The 20,831-nt window shown below is 53.5% G+C and overlaps 1 protein-coding gene across 1 annotated transcript in view; it reads left to right on the top strand.

Moving 5' to 3' along the window:
• PLXNB1 (plexin B1) overlaps window positions 1–20,831 on the top strand; it is a 288,895-nt gene that overhangs the window by 246,269 nt on the left and 21,795 nt on the right. Inside the window, exons 24-33 of the mRNA XM_075916670.1 lie at window positions 3,501–3,677; window positions 5,267–5,415; window positions 9,272–9,372; window positions 10,188–10,405; window positions 10,607–10,785; window positions 12,353–12,419; window positions 13,407–13,553; window positions 14,257–14,434; window positions 17,954–18,057; window positions 18,880–18,964. Coding sequence (XP_075772785.1) covers window positions 3,501–3,677; window positions 5,267–5,415; window positions 9,272–9,372; window positions 10,188–10,405; window positions 10,607–10,785; window positions 12,353–12,419; window positions 13,407–13,553; window positions 14,257–14,434; window positions 17,954–18,057; window positions 18,880–18,964 — 1,405 coding nt within the window. The remainder of the gene's footprint in view (window positions 1–3,500; window positions 3,678–5,266; window positions 5,416–9,271; window positions 9,373–10,187; window positions 10,406–10,606; window positions 10,786–12,352; window positions 12,420–13,406; window positions 13,554–14,256; window positions 14,435–17,953; window positions 18,058–18,879; window positions 18,965–20,831) is intronic.

Here is a 20,831-nt window from a genome sequence, read left to right as displayed (position 1 = left end):
ATGCTTTTGAAGGTGCGCCCAAGGACTGCATCATGAAGCTACCAGATCATGCGCTTCTCAGCTGTTTGTCACATTTACCTCATGCTTGGACGTCCATCACTTCAGAGCACTGGGTCCTTTGGACAGTGGAAGTGGGCTACTCTATCCCATTCTGTTCCCTACCACCTCTCCTGCCGGTCCCTCTTCAGAGACCCCTCTCACGAGCATCTTCTACTTCACAGGCGGGCGGGGGGCACATGCTCCAGGATTTGGGTACAGTGGAAGAGGTTCTTTGGGATTTCAGGGGCAAGGGCTTTTACTCCTGTTACTTCCTTGTTCCCTAAGCAGACGGGGAATTTTGACCTATCCTCAACCTTCGGGAGCGCAGCAAGTTTGTGATCAGCCACAAATTGTGGATGATCACGCTGGGCTCCATCATTCCCTCACTGGATCCAGGGGATTGGTAAGATGCCCTGGATTTAAAGGGCGCTTATTTTCATATTGCTGTCAAAAAGTCCCACAGGGTATGTCTACACTAGCCCCCTAGTTTGAACTAGGGTGGCTAATGTAGGCATTCAAACTTGCAAATGAAGCCCGGGATTTAAATATCCCGGACTTCATTTGCATGTTCCCGGGCGGGCGTCATTTTTAAATCCCCTTAGTTCAAACTGACTGCCTGCGGCTACACACGGCAGTCAGAAGTTAATCCGAACTAAGTCCTTAGTTCAGATTAATTGTTACTCCTCCTGCAATGAGTGTAACAGTTAATCGGAACTAAGGACTTAGTTCGGATTAACTTCTGACTGCCGCGTGTAGCCGCGGGCAGTTAGTTCGGACTAGGGAGATTTAAAAACGGCGCCCGCCCGGGAACATGCAAATGAAGACTGGGATATTTAAATCCCGGGCTTCATTTGCAAGTTGGAATGCCTCCATTAGCCAGCCTAGTTCGAACTAGGGGGCTAGTGTAGACAGACCCACAGACAGTATCTATGGTTCCTGGTGGGACAGTCGCACTATCAGTTAATGGCCTTCCCCTTTGGACTCTTCACAGTACCCAGAATGTTTACCAAGGGCCCAGTAGTGGTGAGAGCCTTTCTTGGGCATTGTGGGGTTCGGGTCTATCCTTACCTGGTTGACTGGCTTCTAAAGGTCAGTCCTTTCATCAGGTGGAGATTCACATCACCCTACCAGGGCCACACTCAACAGGCCGGGCCTGCTGCTCAACCCCGGTAATTTGACCCTTATTCCCACACAAAAGATGGAGTTTATCAGAGCTGTGCTTGACTCCACCAGAGCTCGGGTGTTCTTACTGGACCACCGCTTCGCCTCCCTGAACAAGCTACTACAGTCTCTTTCTGGCTTTCCTGTCACCGTGCCCCCATGTGCCTCAGGCTTCTGGGTCACATGGTGGGCTTGCACATATGTAATGCCATTTGCCAGGCTCCACCAGCGGCCGCACCAGTCTTGGCTGACAATGGTGTTTCTCCTGGGGCAGAATAGTGTAGACACGTTGCTCATGGTGCCTCACCACGTCGCTCAGGCCCGTGGCTAGTGGCTTGATCCCTGGTTGATACTGGTTGGTTTTCCATTCCATGACTCAGCCCACAATGTCCCTGGTCATGGACGCATCTGCTCTGGGCAGGGGTGCTTACCTTTGGGATCTCACCACTCAAGTGATGTGGTCAGAGGAGGAGTTGCCCCCTCTATATCAATGTATGCGAACCCCGGGAAGTCTGCCTTGTGTGTCTGGCATTCCTCCCTCACCTTCGGGATCGGTGGGTGGTGTCACGATGAACAACTCGACAGCCATGTGCCATCAAACAGGTCACCCTCCTTGCACTGAAGCCCTTCGTCTGTGGCACTTGTGCGTAGACCACTCTATTCACCTTACATTCCAGGGGTTCAAAATCAGCTGGCAGACTGCCTTAGCCAGTGCTTCCTTGTTCAGCAGCAGTCGCTTCGACTGGATGTCCTTCACGCTGTGTCCCATGTGTGGGGATTTCCCCAGATAGACCTCTTTGCCACCCAGCCCAAATGCCACAGTTCTGCTCAGTCTGGGGCCTCAGTCTGCCGGGATCCCTAGCAGACACATTCCTGATCCCCTGGCAACCCAGCTTGCAGTATGCCTTCCCCCTCGTCCCTCTGCTCCTCAGGCCCCACAGGGACAGGGTGAATTTCATTCTGATACTAGCATGACTAGGCCGGGGTAACTGGTACCTTCAGTTCCTACCTGTCAGGGTGGTCAAACACTGGAATAAATTGCCCAGGGAGGTTGTGGAATCCCCATCTCTGGGGATATTTAAGAGTAGGTTAGATAAATGTCTATCAGGGATGGTCTAGTCAGTGCTGGGTCCTGCCATGAGGACAGGGGACTGGACTCGATGACCTCTCGAGGTCCCTTCCAGTCCTAGTGTTCTGTGATACTACTCTGCCTTTCATGGAAGGTGACATTTCTCCTCCCCATTACCTCTGCCAGACTGACGTTGGAACTCCACGCTCCCATGTCGGACCCTCTGTGTACTGTGTTCCTTAAGGACAAAGTTCAGCTTCACGCTCACTCTGCTTTTCTCCCAAAAGTGATCTCTTCCTTCTACAAGGGCCAGGACATTTTCCTCTTGGTTTTCTATCCCAAACATCACCAAAGCCCATGAGAGCCACAGCTGTACTCTCTGGATATCAGAGGAGCTCTTGCATTCTCCATTGACAGGACTAAGCCTTTTCAGAAATCCTCACATCTGTTCATTGCAGTGGTGGACCAGATGAAGGGTCTGCCTGTTTTGTCATAGAGCATCTGCTCCATGATGAGGTGCATCAACACGTGTTATGCTCTGGCCATGGTGTCCCCACCACTGTTCATGGGGGTGCACTGCACAAGCCTCCTCAGCCACTTTTCTGGCACATGTTCCTCTCCAGGAAACCTGCAGGGTTGCAACGTGGTCCTGAGTGCATATCTTCACGTCATACGCTGCCATCGTGCCACGGTCCAAACAGGACCCGGCTTTGGTACTGCGGTTCTCAAGTCAGCCCTGCACTCGGACTCCTCCTCCTCCTCCAGGTAAGGCTTGTGAATCCGCTCACTGGACTCGGTGGGAGCACGTGCTGGAAGAAGAAAACACGGCGACGCCCCTTTGGAACGGTTGTTCATTGAGCTGTGTTGCTCCTGTCTGCCCCTTGCTGGCTCCTGCGACAGCAGGGGAGGAGGATGGGCAAGAAGGAAGCAGCTAGGGAAAAACCTTCCGGCAGCCACCTCAGTTGAAATAGACACGAGTAACAATTTCTGAGAACACCAGTTGCAAAGGTGAGTGGCCTGTTTTCCCCAGAGGCTCCCGTCCAGGGAATGGCTATCCATGCACAGGGCTTGCTGCTGCTTGCTCTCAGATGGCAAGTGTCCTTCCTGCTGAGATTGAGCAGGAGCTAAGATCTCTCGCTATGCCTCGTTGGCCTGGGTTATTGTGTGCTGTCCGTGGGCTTTGCCTCCCCCAGGGGCCCTTCACTGATACCCGTTGGTACCTGTGTTCCAGGGGGAGAATCTGGACCTGGCCATTTCCAAGGAAGAAGTGGTGGCCATGATTGGGGAAGGGGTCTGTGCTGTAAAAACCCTGACGAGGAATCATCTGTACTGTGACCCCCCACCCGAGCAGCCAGTTCCACGGCACCAAACCCAGCGGGAGGGCACCGACTCGCTCCCTGAGTTTACAGTAAGAGCTCAGCTACGCTGCACAGACACTGAAGGGGGGAATCTGCAAAGCAACACAACCCCACAGCAATGCATCTGAGCCTGGGTTAGCTGACAGCACTCACTCTACAGGCCTAAAAATAGCAGGACATTCCCGCTTGGGCTCCAAGACCCTTCCCCGGGCTCCGAGACCCTTCTCCCAATCTTTCCCCAGGCTCCGAGACCTTTCTCCCAATCTTCCCCGGGCTCCGAGACCTTTCTCCCAATCTTCCCCGGGCTCTGAGACCCTTCTCCCAGCCCTTCCCCCGGCTCCGAGACCTTTGTCCCGACCTTTCCCCGGGCTCTGAGACCCTTCCCCCTACCATTCCCTGGGCTCCGAGACCTTTCTCCCAATCTTCCCCCGAGCTTTGAGACCTTTCTCCCAATCTTCCCCGGGCTCTGAGACCCTTCTCCCAGCCCTTCCCCCGGCTCCGAGACCTTTGTCCCGACCTTTCCCCGGGCTCTGAGACCCTTCCCCCTACCATTCCCTGGGCTCCGAGACCTTTCTCCCAATCTTCCCCCGAGCTTTGAGACCTTTCTCCCAATCTTCCCCGAGCTCCGAGACCTTTCTCCCAATCTTCCCCCGAGCTCCGAGACCTTTCTCCCAATCTTCCCCCGAGCTCCGAGACCTTTCTCCCAATCTTCCCCCGAGCTCTGAGACCTTTCTCCCAATTTTCCCCGGGCTCCGAGACCTTTCTCCCAGTCTTCCCCCGAGCTCCGAGACCTTTCTCCCAGTCTTCCCCCGAGCTCCGAGACCTTTCTCCCAATCTTCCCCAGGCTCTGAGACCCTTCTCCCGGCCCTTCCCCGGATTCCGAGACCTTTGTCCCGACCTTTCCCCGGGCTCTGAGACCCTTCCCCCTACCATTCCCTGGGCTCCGAGACCTTTCTCTCAATCTTCCCCGGGCTCCGAGACCTTTCTCCCAATCTTCCCCCGAGCTCCGAGACCTTTCTCCCAATCTTCCCCCGAGCTCCAAGACCTTTCTCCCAATCTTCCCCAGGCTCTGAGACCCTTCTCCCGGCCCTTCCCCGGGCTCCGAGACCTTTGTCCCGACCTTTCCCCGGGCTCTGAGACCCTTCTCACCAGTCTTCTCCGGGCTCTGAGACCTTTCCTCTTCCCAAGGACTCAAGACCCTTTTCCCACCCCTTCCTGGGCTCTGAGGCCCCTCCCTGGGTATCAGCACTGTTATGTTTGCCCCATAGTGTGAGCGACAGTCAGCTGAGGCTGTGCTCTAAGGCTTGCCCCTGCAGGGCTTTGCACTGTGGGTGCAGGGGTGGGGGCTGGAGGTAGGGAGGAGACAGGCACTGGTGGGGAGGGAGAGAAGAGGCAGAAGCACAGAGGGGGAGGAGGAGATGGAGGTGTGGACAACAATGTGGGAGGGGGAGACGGAGGTGCCGGTGGGGAGAGGGGATAGGGGAGACAGATGCTCCGGCAGGGAGGGGGGAGAGGGGAGAGGAGACACCGGCCGGGAGAGGGCCATGCAGTCAGGCATTCCCCTTGGAGCCCGTGACTCAGTTGTCAGGATGAGAGGTCTGACACGTTGCTCTTGCCTGGGCTTGTGTTTCTTCTGCAGGTGCAGATGGGGAATTTGAACTTCCTGCTGGGCAGAGTGCAGTACGACACTGAGAGCCAGCTCACCTTCCCCCTGGAGGCTCAGATTGGCTTGGGGGTTGGAGCCTCCCTTGTGGCTCTGATTGTCCTGTTCATTGTCTTCGTGTACAGGTGTGAGGGGCTGGGGTGTCTGTGCTGCAGCCTGGGGGCGGGGGGAGGGGCTGCTCTCTCTCTAGCAAGTGTGTGCCAGGGCCCATGCTGAAGCCTGTGCCATTGCCTCGTTGCTGGGATTTTAGCAAGCTGCCAGGTTACAGTTGGCATGGGCAAACACACCTGAGACTGCCATGGGGCATAGCTGCCAGGATGGTCTGGGATCTTTGGGCCACCCGGGCACAGTCGACAGGAGTGTTCAATGCACACTGAGGCCCCTACATTGGAAGCTCATGGTAGCCCCTCCACTTTCCTTACTGTGGGTGAGATTCAGCAGCCTTCCCGTTGGCCTGGGGAGGGCGCAGATTTGGCCTTGGTGCCTGAGCTCTCACCAGAAAGGCCACTTACCTTGGAAATTCAGTGTTTACAAGTAAACCCAGATAAATCTTCCAGCGTGGGCTGAGGGCGGCATTAACCCTTGTGCAAACCGGCCCTTGCTCTCTGGTTTCTCCATGCCCTCTTGGGGGATGTCGCTACCACAGACCCTCCCTTGCCACCCTCACCAGTTCCACTGCGAGAGCTTCCTGGTGAGCTGGAAGGAGAAGCCGAGCTCTAAGCTCATTTCTGCACAAAATGCTTTGACTGGGCTGGGGGGATGGGGAGCTGCCAGTCCATGGGCCAGATCCCACCTGCAGCAAGTCTGTGATGGAGTCTGGAAGCTCTGAGCCTTGGGTGCCCCCTCCCCCCGCCAGGCTGGAGCAGTGCGCACCAGCTTGTGGTGAGCAGGGGCGCACTGCTTGCTGTCCTTGCCTGCAGGCTCTGTCCCCGCAGCCTCCATTGGCCAGGAACGACAGCCAGTGGGAGTTGCGGGGCAGCACCTCCAGGGTAGGACAGTGTATGGAGCCACCTGCCACCTTTCCCCCCCACGAGCCACTTCCAGGGGTGCGCAGGGCCAGAGCAGGCAGGGAGTTTGCCATAGCCCCGTGCCACAAGCTGGGGGCCTCCTGAGGTGAGTGCTCCGTGCCCAATGCCCCCCAGCCGTGAGCCATCTCCCAGAGCCCTCTCCTGCATCCTTACTCCCTCATCCCCTGCCTTAGCTCTTAGTCCAAACTCCTACATCCCAACCCTCTGCCCCAGCCCTGAGCCTTGTCCCCCACTCAGACTCCCTCCCAGCGCCTGCACTCTGCATCCCAAACCTTCTGACCCAGGATAGAACCCTCTCCTGCACCCTGACACCCTCCTAGAGCCTGCACTCCCAGTCCCACCCCATAGCCTAAATCCCTTCCTACATCGCAACCCTCTGCCCCAGCTCTGAACTGCTCAACACCCTAACTCCTGCCCGGACCCCACTCCCACACCCCAACCCTCTGCCCCAGCTCTGAACTGCTCAACACCCTGACTCCTGCCCAGACCCCACTCCCACACCCCAACCCTCTGCCCCAGCTCTGAACTGCTCAACACCCTGACTCCTGCCCAGACCCCACTCCCACACCCCAACCCTCTGCCCCAGCTCTGAACTGCTCAACACCCTGACTCCTGCCCAGACCCCACTCCCACACCCCAACCCTCTGCCCCAGCTCTGAACTGCTCAACACCCTGACTCCTGCCCAGACCCCACTCCCACACCCCAACCCTCTGCTCCAGCCTAGATCTCTTTCTTCCTCAGGCCTGATTTTTTTGTGGGGGTCAGTGGCCCCTGATATGTTCCATACCCCTAATCATATATATAGTAGCCCAATGTCTGAGTCTGTAACGCTGAAATGCTGGCTGTTCCCTCAGGGTGGCGCTGTTGCCCGAGTCATGTCCTTCGCCTCTCGCCGTGGCTCTTGGCTGACTCCTGCGCCACTCAGCCAGGCTGCCACGTGGGAGCAAACAGCGCAAGCGGCCATTTGGGCTCCATGCTCCCCATGCAACACCCCCGTGCTGCATGGGGAGCGTGGTGCCCAAACAGCCACTTGTGCCGCTTGCTCCCCACAATGGCCCGGCTGAGTGGTGCAGAAGACAGCTGAGCGCCGTGGCGGGAGGCGAAGGGGGGTGGGGCAGTGACATACACGGCCAGGGGACGCGGCCTGGACAAGCATGCATCCCTGACGGAGACAGAGGAGAGCGGAGAGAGAGTGAGAGGCAGGAGAGGGAGAAGAGAGAGACAGAGAGAGAGGCAGGAGGCGGAGGAGAGCTGAGAGAGAGGGGGAGGCAGTAGGAGACCTAGACTTTAGTAAGGCATTTGATACAGTCTGGTATGATATTCTTATTGATAAACTAGGCAAATATAACTTAGATAGGGCCACGATAAGGTGGGTGCATAATTGGCTGGATAACCGTAGTCAGAGAGTTGTTGTTAACGGTTCTAAATCCTGCTGGAAAGGGATAACAAGTGGAGTTCCTCAAGGGTCTGTTTTGGGACCCATACTGTTCAATATCTTCATCAATGATGTAGATATTGGGATAGAGAGTACGCTTATTAAGTTTGCAGATGATACCAAACTGGGTGGGGTTGCAACTTCTTTGGAGGATAGGGACATAATTCAAAATGACCTTAGCAAGTTAGAGAAATGGTCAGAGGTAAACAGGATGAGGTTTAATAAAGAGAAATGCAAAGTGCTCCACTTAGGAAGGAACAATCAGTTCCATACATACAAGATGGGAAGCGACTGTCTAGGAAGGAGCATGGCGGAAAGGGATCTAGGGGTCATAGTGGACCACAAGTTGAATATGAGTCAACAGTGTGATGCTGTTGCAAAAAAAGCAAATATGATTCTAGGTTGTATCAACAGGTGTGTTGTAAGCAAAACTCGTGAAGTCATTCTGCCGCTCTACTCTGCACTAGTTAGGCCTCAGCTGGAGTACTGTGTCCAGTTCTGGGCGCCACATTTCAAGAAAGATGTGGAGAAATTGGAAAGGGTACAGAGAAGAGTGACAAGAATGATTAAAGGTCTAGAGAACATGACCTATGAAGCCAGGCTTCGTGAACTGGGCTTGTTTAGTTTGGAAAAAAGAAGATGAAGGGGGGACATGATAGCGGTTTTCAAATATCTAAAAGGGTGTCACAAGGAGGAAGGAGAAAATTTGTTCCTCTTGGTTTCTGAGGACAGGACAAGGAGTAATGGGCTTAAAGTGCAGCAGGGGAGGTTTAGATTGGACATTAGGAAAAAATTCCTAAGTATCAGGGTGGTCAAATATTGGAATAAATTGCCAAGGGAGGTGGTGGAATCTCCCTCTCTGGAGATATTTAAGAACAGGTTGGATAGACATCTGTCAGGGATGGTGTAGACAGAGCTTGGTCCTGCCTTGAGGGCGGGGGGCTGGACTCGATGACCTCTCGAGGTCCCTTCCAGTCCTATGATTCTATGAGGAGGAGAGAGAGAGAAAGAGACACAGAGCGAGAGACCAAAGGCTCAGGAGAGAAGACTGACATGGAGGAGAGACCTGAAAATCCCGTCTTATGACGGGCTAATTGGCTAGTCTAGAATGATTGAGTTGTATGGAAGCCCCCAGTGATGGTCTCAGTATAAGACGTAGCACAGAGCAGGTGATCGTGTAAGCTGGTCTAGGAAAGGCAGTTCCAGGGTAGGATACTGTCGTTAGCAAGTCGGTCTGGAGCTGCCTGAAATCATGAGCTGGAAGTTTGTTCCTCTCTGAGGAGCAAGGATGAACTTGAGGCCTCCATGGGGAGAGGCTCGTCCGTTCTGAAGAAGACGGGCCCCTCACACATAACTTGGGATCTGGCCCACTCAGCCCTCCCTCCATTCTTTATGTGCCTGCGGAAGCCCTTCCTTTTCCCAGCTCAGGGACTGGAAGCCAAACTTACAGCCAGCCTGATGCAAATCCCATCTGCAGAGAGTCAGCCGGTGGTCTCCAGCTCTGCTTCCCATTCTAGGAGGAAGAGCAAGCAGGCTCTGAGGGATTATAAGAAAGTTCAAATCCAGCTGGAAAATCTGGAAACAAGTGTCCGGGACAGGTGCAAAAAGGAGTTCACGGGTAAGAGAACTTTCCTCCCCAGCCCTGCGAACAGAGGAGTTGGATCACCACCTCCGACTCAGCCCTCTCTCCTAGGCCCTATGGTCCTTGCCTCTGTGTGAACAATCAAGCAGCCCCCATGAGTTACAACCTAGTTCTGCTCGGCTCCCCACACGCCATTGTCACTGGGGAGGCCCTTGTGTGGGGAAGAGTTTGGCCCCCGCTTGTCTCTCCAGTTCTTCATCTGGAACATCACATTCTAGAGAAGGGAATCTCTGGTGTTCCCCTGACCCACAGTCGTTAGAGAAGTGACTACTGTGGTCTCGATTTAGCAGTGGAAAGCTGTGAGAAACATGGAAGTCACGGGGCTGTACCGATTGTGTAATGCTCTGTCTCTGACTTGGATACCACCTACTAATATTGAGCCTGGCTAAACACCAGGCAGCCTTTCACAGTGCCGGTTTGCTTGGCAGAGCTGCTTCTCCTTTTTTAAACTCCGAAGATGGCCACCAGCCGTAAACAAGAATAACACCCCAGCAGACCTTCTAGTCCCTGCCTGGAAGCCAGGGTTGGAGAGCTCCCTTCCAGAGCATTTGCCAGTGCCCTGCATGCTCCGCTTTTAAATGTCCCAGGTGATGGCTTCTACACATTCCACTGGGAGAGGATTCCACAGGATGCAGCATCTCATTGACGTTTAACTCGTCTGTTTCCTCTGTCAGTTGCATCCCATTAGCCCTAGCTACTGCCCAGCTCCCAGCCCTGTCTGTGTTTGTTGCTCTGGGACCCAATCTTCTTCTGCTCTAACTCTGTAACACAGAAGCCCCCTTTGCTTTCAGACCTGATGACAGAGATGATGGATCTTACCAGTGACCTCGTTGGCACCGGAATCCCCTTCCTGGATTACAGATCCTACGCAGAACGCATTTTCTTCCCAGGACACCGGGAGTCACCTCTGCGGAGGGGCCTGGACATGCCTGAGTGTCGTCGGCAAACCATGGAGCAGGGCCTGGTGCAGCTGTCCAATCTCCTCAATAGTAAACTCTTCCTTACCAAGGTAACCCACCTTCCGTAGCTCCTGCACCACTGCACAGGCAGGTGTTGCCAGGAGAGACAAAAGTGCCTCCTGATGAAAAGCAAGAGAGTGGGACACCTGGAAGTGTCCTGTCTACAGCCCCCTCCTGGGAAAGTCCATAGCTGTCTTACTCTGTTTGTAACACACTAGAGCATTCACTCCTCTTTGACTCTCTCCCTGCAGTTCATCCACACTCTAGAAATCCAGCGTACATTCTCTCCAAGGGACCGGGCCTATGTGGCATCCCTGCTCACTGTCTCCTTGCACGGGAAGCTGGAGTACTTCACTGACATCCTAAAGACTCTCTTGAATGACCTCATTGAGCAGTACGTGGCCAAGAACCCCAAGCTGATGTTGCGGCGGTGAGTAAATGATTCAGTAGCTGGTCCCTGAACAGAAGCTTTCCTGGCTGTCCTACAGCTCCCTGGTGTCTCAGTGGTAACAGGGAGACTGCATGCTGTGCATCAGATAGAAAATCAGCCAGTGTCCAGACATGAAGTGCGACCCAAGAGGAGGCAACAGAAATTTGCTTATTGACTGCTGAGTCATTTCACACAAAAAGCAGCCGGAAATGTCCTTTTCTCCTTGGCTACGTCTACACTGGCATGATTTTCTGGAAATGCTTTTAACGGAAAAGGTTTTCCGTTAAAAGTATTTCCGGAAAAGCGCGTCTAGATTGGCAGGACGCTTTTCCGGAACAGCACTTTTTCTGGAAAAGCGTCCGTGGCCAATCTAGACACGCTTTTCCGCAAAAAAGCCCCGATCGTCATTTTCACGATTGGGGCTTTTTTGCAGAAAACACTAGTGTGCTGTCTACACTGGCCCTATTCCAGAACAGTTTTCCGGAAAAAGACTTTTGCCCGAATGGAAGCAGCATAGTTTTTCCGGAAAAGCACTGATGATTTTACTTTAGATCGTCAGTGCTTTTCTGGAAATTCAAGCGGCCAGTGTAGACAGCTGGCAAGTTTTTCCGGAAAAGCGGCAGATTTTCTGGAATAACTTGCCAGTCTAGACACAGCCCTTATGATTATATGTGCGTCTGGCACTGAGTGAATTGTGGGAGATCAGCAGGGATGTGGGTCTGTGTGTTATACTGTGGGGGGTATGGGAATGCAGGTCTGTCTGCCTTGGGGGGGAGGAGCTGGGGTGTGGGTGTGATACTGTGTTGTACCGGGGGCAGGGAGCTGGGGCTGTGGATGTGCTATCGGAGGAGGAGCTGGGGTGTTGGTGTGATACTATGTTCTATAATGTCTGGCGGCTCTGGGTTTAGGAGTGTTTAGAATATTGTGTGAGGCAGGGACTGGGGTCAGGGCTTGCAGAAAGCTATTTCGCCCTCGGGTGAGGGAGGAGGTGAGCAGGGAGCCATCGCGCGGTTGTAGGGCTGGTCTCTTCATTGCCTGCCAGGTTGTGGAGCAGGTGCTGTTGGTGTTGTAGAGTGGCTCTGTCCTTGCAGGGGGCAGGTTTCTCCCAGTATTCAGCACTGCTCTGCTCCCAACAACTATTTCAGGCAGCATGGTTAGGCCACACTGAGCCCTTTCTAGGCCTGTCCCCTCTGCAGTGAGTGGGGGGCATGATTGGTACTTGGCAAGTGATCCAACCCTTTTATTTTTACGTCATTGCCCTGGAAGCAGGGGGCATGGACCCCTGGCTGCCCCCTGCGGAGATCTGACCCATTGCAGGGACCTGGAGATACAGCCCAGTGCTGGTGCTTTTTGGTTGGGTCCATGGGGCAGCCTGCTCAGCTGAAATGCTCACACATCAGATGTGCAGTGCCCCCTTCAGGCAAAGCCCTGACATTTGTACTCACAGAGCGGGGTCCTCAAGTGCATGTTTCCTGGAAAGCAAGTCCTGACCCTAATCATCACCCCGCTCCCTGCTCTGGCACCTCCGCGGAGAGCGCGCAATAAGTGGCCTGGGCTTCTCTTTCAGGACAGAAACCGTGGTGGAGAAGCTGCTCACCAACTGGATGTCCATCTGTCTGTACACGTTTGTAAGGGTAAGAGTTGGCTAGGCCTGGGAAGGGGGGAGCCAAGAGAAATGGAGACTCAGAGTGCTGCACCCCTGCTGCCTGCCCAGGTGCCTCCGGGTTCATTCCCCTAGGAGCAGGAAAGAAGGGCTGGATTGCTCAGTGCATAGAGTGCGCAGCACCCAGCACTTCCTCAAGCCAGCAGCCCAGACATGGCTCCAGCGGACCCAACTGTCCAGGCTGAGGATCTCCCACTCATTATTGGGATGAGCTGCACAAGCCCCCGGGCAGGAGGAAAGTGGGGTGAGCATGTAGACCTCACACAAAGGCTCCATGAGTGAAGCTGCTGGCCCTAACCCTCAGCAGCCAGTGAGCAGATGCCACGTGGAGGCCTGCTAACGGGACTCTGACAGTGAAGCGAGGGGATTGGGGGTAGGGAGGCTGCCAGATCACTGCTTTGGGGACAGAGCAGCCTACAAAAGAAGGGCCTGGACTATGGGTAAAGGCTGGCCAGGGGCCTGATCCTCCACGCGCCGTGAATGGAGCTGTCCCTGTTGGAGCTGCTGAGGCTCTAGAGGCTGAGAGCCTTGAGCACATCCCAAGGGGAGGTAGCACTTCGTCTATTAGCCAGAGGGTGCTGAGATACTCCTTGCCTGAGGACCTGGTGCGAGGTCTGAATGGGAGAACCTGGAGAGCCCTGGGGAACTAGGGACCATAACCCAGGAGCTAGGCTTGTGGATGGTCCAGCAAGGTCATCCCCGGCTCTGGGGACTGCCCTGTCAGGCTCCCAGTGAACCGAGCAACAGGCTTCTTTTCCAGCCCAGGAGCCTGGGGCCTCACTCAGTGCCTTGGTCACCTGGCCTGTTTTCCTGGGGTGGGTGAACCTTCCGGCTGGGATTCTTTGGCTTGCTCTGTTGAGCGGTGCCTCTGGCTACGCTCCTGGGCGCAAAGGGCTCCATGTGGCAGCCAGCGTGAAAGTGGCTTCTCCCAAGAGCTGATGCACTTTCTGTCTGCCAGGACTCTGTTGGGGAGCCGCTCTACATGCTCTTCCGAGGAATCAAGCACCAGGTGGATAAGGGACCAGTGGACGGGGTGACAGGGAAAGCCAAATACACCCTGAATGATAACCGCCTGCTGCGAGAGGACTTGGAGTACCGGAGTCTGGTGAGAGCTCCCTCCTGCACAGCACCTTGTGCCTTCGCTTCCCTCCTTGTTGTGTGCCAATGCAACCCCATCTCCTGTCCCCCGGTTCTCAGCCTGTGCACCGGGGCCCCCCGGGAGTCTGCAGCCTATGGCTAAGTCGCAGACTGTACAGTATTCGGCTCATCTGCAGGGAATCAAATTCCAACGGGGTCCCACCTCTAGTCAGCATTGGTGAGGGCTCTGCAAATGGGAAAAGGTTGAGAACTACGGTCCTAATCCACCCTGAGTCCAGACTAAAGCCAGCCACTCGGTAGTGGCCTGCCACTGGAAGCCATGGCTTCACACCAGGGTCTGTCCTCAGTGCCATTTAGAGCTGCTCTTCTGCTGGTGGCCTGAAGAGGCCAGGAACTGGGAGAGCAGAGTGGTCCTTTGGCCAGATCTCCTCCTCACTGGCTACATCCACTGCCAAGTCATGGGAGGAGGAGGCAGGGCCGTAGGAGTGGCTGTACCAGCTCTTTGAGACCTGAGGAGGCCCCCAACATAGGCACCATCAGGAGGCTGCTGAGCCAGTTACACAGCTCGTCATGCCACTGACAGAAGCAGGGCCGAGAGCGTGGCTCATACGCTCCTGGTGTTCCCTTTCCCAGTGTTCTGGAATGTGGAAGTGGACAGGGTGGGGGGCTCATCACCACGCCAGCTGCACCAGTTTCTTTTCTTTCCCCAGACGTTGAATGCTGTGACTCAGACAGAAGCTGCTGTGGGGGAGGCAGAGGATTCCCAGGGTGTGTCTGTGAAAGTGCTAGACTGTGATACCATCACCCAGGTGAAGGAGAAAACCCTGGATCAGCTCTATAAAGGAACACCCTATTGTCATCGGCCAGACCCAGACTCCTTGGACCTCGGTGAGCACGATTCACTGGCCCCAAGACGCAGTGATGAGCTTGAAGATGGAGTTGCCCCTGTTATGCTTAAATGAAGCACACGAGATCTTTTCTAGGGGAAAAGGCAGGACGCCGCATTTATTGAGAATACAACAGTTGCATATGCTTGTCAATCACTCACACACACAAACACCACACACACAGTCCTGCCTGACGATGTCATAGTTACCAGTCCAGATTCTGTATCAATCTATCAGAGGGGTAGCCATGTTAGTCTGAATCTGCAAAAGCGACGAGGAGTCCTGTGGCACCTTATAGACTAACTGAAGTGTAGGAGCATAAGCTTTCGTGGGCAAAGACCCACTTCGTCATGCATCTGACGAAGTGGGTCTTTGCCCACGAAAGCTTATGCTCCTACACTTCAGTTAGTCTATAAGGTGCCACAGGTCTCCTCGTCGCTGTATCAATCTAGTGGCCAGCTAGATCGGTCAGCCGGTCGATCGATCTGATGCTCCTCTGGCGTTGGTGGCAAGACGAACCCAAAGTTCCATAGTAAAGCACCCTGCTTTTATAATCCTTTTCTCTGCTGAAGTCTATGGATTTTGCTGTGTCAGCCCGTGACCGGAGTATTAGCTCTTTGGCGTCAGTGTTCCCAAAACATTTTCCAAAGCTCATCCTGTAATCAGTCGTCTTTCAGGGGTGCTAGCTCCGCTTTAAGGTCATCAATCTGCCAATATCCAATCACCTTGTGAGTAGGGGTACACATCAATGATTATAGATGGTTCTTCCTTGACGCCAGGTTGTCTAGTTTTACCCACACTCATCCCTCCTTCTTTGGCCATCTGGTTCTGAGCAATAACTTTTGCACCTTTATTTTGACACATACATGCCTCTTTCACACACAAATAATCTTTTACAAGGACCTCTCAAGGAAGAACATAACATCAATATCTGCATTGGGCAAAACAAAAAGGCATTGTAAATCAAACAATTAAGGCCTTAGCCTTCCACATTCCTCTAATCTCATGAACACGAGACCAAAACTCTCTCTCTTTCACTCACTACCTCTAGAACAAGGAAATATAGGAGATATACACTTAACTAAAGGGTTCGACTTACTACAATATTAAATAAGATTATATATATTGCCTGACATTACTAAACCTAAACTAGAAAAGAATCAAACTTTCAATCCAGCACCCCCGAGTGTGCCCAATGCCCATTGGAGTGCCCAATACTGGCCACTCACAGCCAGTGGTGACAGGCCCCGCCCCAACCAGCTTGTGCTCTCTCTGGTGTCAGTGATATGGTCAGTGCAGGAGAGGGATCAGAGCAGAAAGTGGGGGGGAGCAGGGTACGTGCTTGCTGCTGCTGCCACCTCTTGTGTTCTTTACACATTTGCCAGTGGCAGTAGCTGCCTGGTTGCTGTCAGGAGGGTTGCAGAGGAAGTGGGGCTTTGAGGAGAGGAAGGGGACGTGGGATCAGGCAGTGCACTCAGCAGGAGTGGACAGCATGGGTCCAGTGCCAAGGTGGCAGAAGCGTATGGGCTCAATCCTGCTGTTCCAGAAGCCAGTGGCAGAACTCCCAGTTACTTCAGCAGGGCAGGATCAGGCCCTAAGGAGGCTAATGAAGTGCAGGGCTCATGTTGGTGGGTGAGCTCTCCAGTTTGTCTTCCTCCTTCGTTGCTGTTTCTCTGTTGGCAGCTGTGAGGCATCTGAGCACAGCTGTGTTCCCAGAGCAGGCTCATGCTTGTAATGCATTGGGCTCACTCGGGACTCATCCTGCTCCCTCTCCTCCCATCACGCCTGGCCTCTGGCGTATGGCACCATCTCCCAGCCTAAAATCGCCATTGCTTGGCAAGGAGGCAGAGGATGACGAGGCCCAGTGGACTTGCCAGTGAGTAATGTTCCTGTGTTGACCCTGCAAGCATAGGTTTTATTTGGCATGGAAGCCTAAAAACACAAATCTGAGTTGCTCTCGACTGAACTCTGTAGCACTTAGGCGCCATTCTTCATTCAAACCATGCATTGCCTTGGTAGTACTAGCGACAGGTGCCGACAGATGGGAAGGTGGTGGTGGGCCTCTCTCTCCTGTGCACAGAGAGGTTGCTGCGATCCCAGCTGTAGAAAGCTAGTGGCCTATGCATCATGAGTGCTAGGCAGGGGTAAGAGGCCCATGCCTTCACTAGCAGGGTGGCTGGGGTGCCATTACTCATCTAAAATTCTTTGGGGGCAAGAGCAATATCTTCATCTCTTCTGAAGCAAAATACAGGACTATGTAGCACTTTAAAGACTAACAAGATGGTTTATTAGGTGATGAGCTTTCGTGGGCCAGACCCACTTCCTCAGGTCAAATAGTGGAAGAAAATAGTCACAACCATATATACCAAAGGATACAATTTAAAAAAATGAACACATATGAAAAGGACAAATCAAATTTCAGAACAGAAGAGGGATGCGGGGGGGGGGGGGGGAGGTAAATGTCTGTGAGCTAATGATATTAGAGGTGATAATTAGGGAAGCTATCTTTGTAATGGGTAAGATAACTAGAGTCTTTAAGACCCCCGCGCAAAGTGTCAAATTTTAGCATGAATAACAGTTCAGAGGATTCCCTTTCAAGGATCAATGCCCACAAAACAGATATTAGACAGGATCACAAAGAAAAAACAGTTTCTTGCCATTTCAACCAGAAAGGACATTGTCTCAATGACTTAATTACCTGCATCCTGCTTCAAAAGCCTTTTAAAACTGCACTTGAAAGGGAATCCTCTGAACTGTTATTCATGCTAAAATTTGACACTTTGCACGGGGGTCTTAACAAAGACTCTAGTTATCTTACCCATTACAAAGATAGCTTCCCCAATTATCACCTCTAATATCATTAGCTCACAGACATTTACCTCCCCCCCCCCCCGCATCCCCCTTCTGTTCTGAAATTTGATTTGTCCTTTTCATATGTGTTTTTTTTAAATTGTATCCTTTGGTATATATGGTTGTGACTATTTTCTTCCACATATTGATCTGAGGAAGTGGGTCTGGCCCACGAAAGCTCATCACCTAATAAACCATCTTGTTAGTCTTTAAAGTGCTACATAGTCCTGTATTTGCTTCAGCTACACCAGACTATCACGGCTACATCTCTATCACTATTCATTTCTTCTGTGACAGTGCAGACACTATTCTGCTGCCATGTGTCAAAATAATGTTTTAACAGAGTAACAACCCTAATAGATAATGGGACCATTGAACAGCCCTTCTTCCGCTAACACATGCTGCACATTTGTGCTGTCTGCATTACGGCATGGAAGTTGTGTGGTTACGTTACTACAATGCACATCTCTGCATAGGATAGCGTTTCTGTATTTCATAACTGCTATGAAAGGAAACTCCACATTGTACAGAGCACTGCTGATAGGTAGTATTTTGGCCTGTTGTTAGTTTGACCTGGTACTGGGCTCTGCTTATTGCAAGTGAAACATGCAAGAGCGTTTTAAAGGCCATTCAACTTTCCCAGTAACAGTTTTATTTTCTGTGTTTTTAGAGTGGAGATCAGGTCTGGCTGGTCACCTGATCCTTTCTGACGAGGATGTGACATCTGTCATTCAGGGCACCTGGAAGCGCCTGAATACTCTTCAGCACTACAAGGTCAGAACTGAGCTTCCTTCCTCCCTTCCCCTTCTCCATACCCTTCCTGTTCCGGGGGCATGCTCCATCTCTAGATCTGACTCCTGCCTGATCCTACTGAAAGATCCTTTCCAGCCGCCCCGGGCTCTGACTTGCTGCAGTCACAGACCCGCTGTTCAGTCAGTGCATCTCCTCTGTACCCAACCGAGTCTCTCACATGTCTGATGTTACAGCCTCACTCTCTGAGCAATGGATTTGAAGGCCGCTTCTCCGTTAACCAGTCACATGTAACGTTCACCACAGTATCTGCCGTCACACTTCCTCTGCGCTGCTCAGCTCCTTCTTTCCTCCTTTCTCAGTATTGCCTTTGATATAAGGATGTATAACTGGGGTGCACTAGACTGCACCTCCCTTCTGTTATTGTGAGTACACTGTGCTGCATGCCTGCAATTGTCAGCAGGAGACAAGCTTGCTGGTTGAAGGCTACATGCCCAATGTCTTCAGAGCTGGGATTGGGCCTCTGGGAATGAAAAAATGTTTAAAATCCCTTGCCTCGAAGCACCTGACAGACATCATTGCCCCTTACAGCCCTTGTGACCATGGTATGGTCCCATGCCTATGGGAAACTAAGGTATGGAGTAGTGAAGAAACTTTACCAAGCTCTGAGAGGAGTTAATAGCAGAGCCAGGAGTGGAACCCTGGGGTCCTGAGTCCAAGTCTTCTCCTGTTTTCAGGAGACCATCGTTCCTCGGGGCAGAGCTGCTGTGCTGTGTAACATCTGCCTGTCACTGTGAGAAGGAGAAATGGCAGAACAGTCCTAACCCAAGTTCTGCTTCTTTGCAGGTGCCTGATGGAGCAACTGTTGCTCTGGTCCCACGTGTGACCAAACACATCCCACGGGAGACTCAGGATTACGTCCCCGGCGAGAGTGAGTCTTATGCTTGAGGCCTTAATGTACCATGCTCCTAAAATAGTGTCACCAAGCCCAGCATCCGGCAAGCCAGGACAGGGCTGTTCTCCTAGGCAATAGCCAGAGGCCCCCTAAGACCAGGAGCAGGATAAAGGGAAGCAGCTTGAACTAGAATCTTCTAGTTTGCTACTCAAAAGCTGGGTGCAGTCCAGCTAATTGACCCATGAATTAACCATCCTGGGGCAGTGGTTCTCAGTGTGGCCCATGGACCACTAGTGGCCCGTGGCTTGAGTTCAGCCCCTCCTACTTCCCCACGCATCTGGGAACTCGCGCCGGCTTCGTGCGCAGAGGGAAGGAAGTGCAAAGTCGAGGGGGATTTCCTCTCTCCTAGAGCGGGTGGGTGAGGACAGGACTCAAACAGGGAGAGGCTACAAGTGGGGCCCAGTACGGGGGTTTCCAGCCACTTGGGGAAGGGGAGGCCGGGGTCAGGAGCAGGAAGGATTTCCCTGAACTGCTCAGTGGGTTTCACTCTGGCAGTGCAGGGCTCAGCTCAGGTCTCTCCGAGTATGTCTACACTACCCCCCTAGTTCAAACTAGGGTGGTAATGTAGGCAACCGGAGTTGCAAAGGAAGCCCGGGATTTGAATTTCCTGGGCTTCATTTGCATAAAGCCGGGCGCCACCATTTTTAAATGTCCGCTAGTGCGGACTCCGTGCCGCGCGGCTACACGCGGCTACACGCGGCACGGACTAGGTAGTTCGGACTAGGCTTCCTAGTCCGAACTACCGTTACTCCTCGTGAAATGGTGTCCGCACTAGCGGACATTTAAAAATGGCAGCGCCCGGCTTTATGCAAACGAAGCCCAGGAAATTCAAATCCCGGGCTTCATTTGCAACTCCGGTTGCCTACGTTACCCTCCTAGTTCGAACTAGGGGGCTAGTGTAGACAGACCCTCCCTTCAGCTCATTAAGGGACATGGTGTGGGGAGGAGATGGGGAAATGCAAAGGGGCTACAGCACTGGCTGGGCCATGCAGGAGGCAAAAGCTGAGGCAGGAGCGCCGCGTGTGTGTGGCTCAGTGCAGCCAGCGAGCTCGGGGCAGGCTCTCGCTGCCCATTCCCCTTTCTCCGACGGGCACAGCGAGTGGGCTGCAGCCCTGGGCTTGCCAACAGCGCTCGGCAGGGGGCTGGAAAGTTTCCACTCCCTTTGCTTTGCAATTTGGATTCCTTTGTACATGCTGGCTGGTGGGAAGGGGGAGCCTCCTTCTCGCAGAAAGGCAGCGAGGGATGGTGGCTGAGGGAGGGATGCACCCGGTTATTTGCAAACTCTGGTGCATTTCCCAGGGGCAGCTCCCCACGCCGCAGGCTCGACCTGGAGTTTGCAGCAATGCAAGGGAGCGAGCCTCCCAGACGGGGCAGGCAGGACGGAACTGACCTCTGCGCTGCGGAGTAGCCGCACCGGGGAGCCGCGAGACCCTGGGCTTTCCCCAGCCGGGTTACTCCTGGGGACAGCAGCGCATCCTGGCCCCTGCACCCAGGGCTCGCCTTTCAGCCAGGTGAGCTCAGCGTAGCGCCAGGGCTGTGCCTGACCCTTAGGAAAGGGCCCCTGGAGCCACTCTGAGGCTGCAATGCCCAAAGGAGGCAGGGGAGGAGAGGCAGCGAGTAAAGAGGAGAGAAGACTGAGAGGGGACATGACAGGGGTTTTCAGGTATCCAAAAGGGTGTTATGAGGAGGAGGGAGAAACTTGTTCTCCTTGGCCTCTGAGGACAGGACGAGAAGCAATGGGCTTAAACTGCAGCAAGGGGGTGATGGTTAAGCACTGGAGTAAATTGCCTAGAGAAGTTGTGGAATCTCCAGCACTGGAGATAGGTAAGAGCAGGTTGGACAA

The sequence above is a fragment of the Pelodiscus sinensis genome, unplaced genomic scaffold (assembly GCF_049634645.1).
Source record: "Pelodiscus sinensis isolate JC-2024 unplaced genomic scaffold, ASM4963464v1 ctg69, whole genome shotgun sequence".
Taxonomy (NCBI): domain Eukaryota; kingdom Metazoa; phylum Chordata; order Testudines; family Trionychidae; genus Pelodiscus; species Pelodiscus sinensis.
The sequence above is the reverse complement of the archived record's forward strand: the minus strand, read 5'-3'. Positions and strand labels throughout refer to the sequence as shown.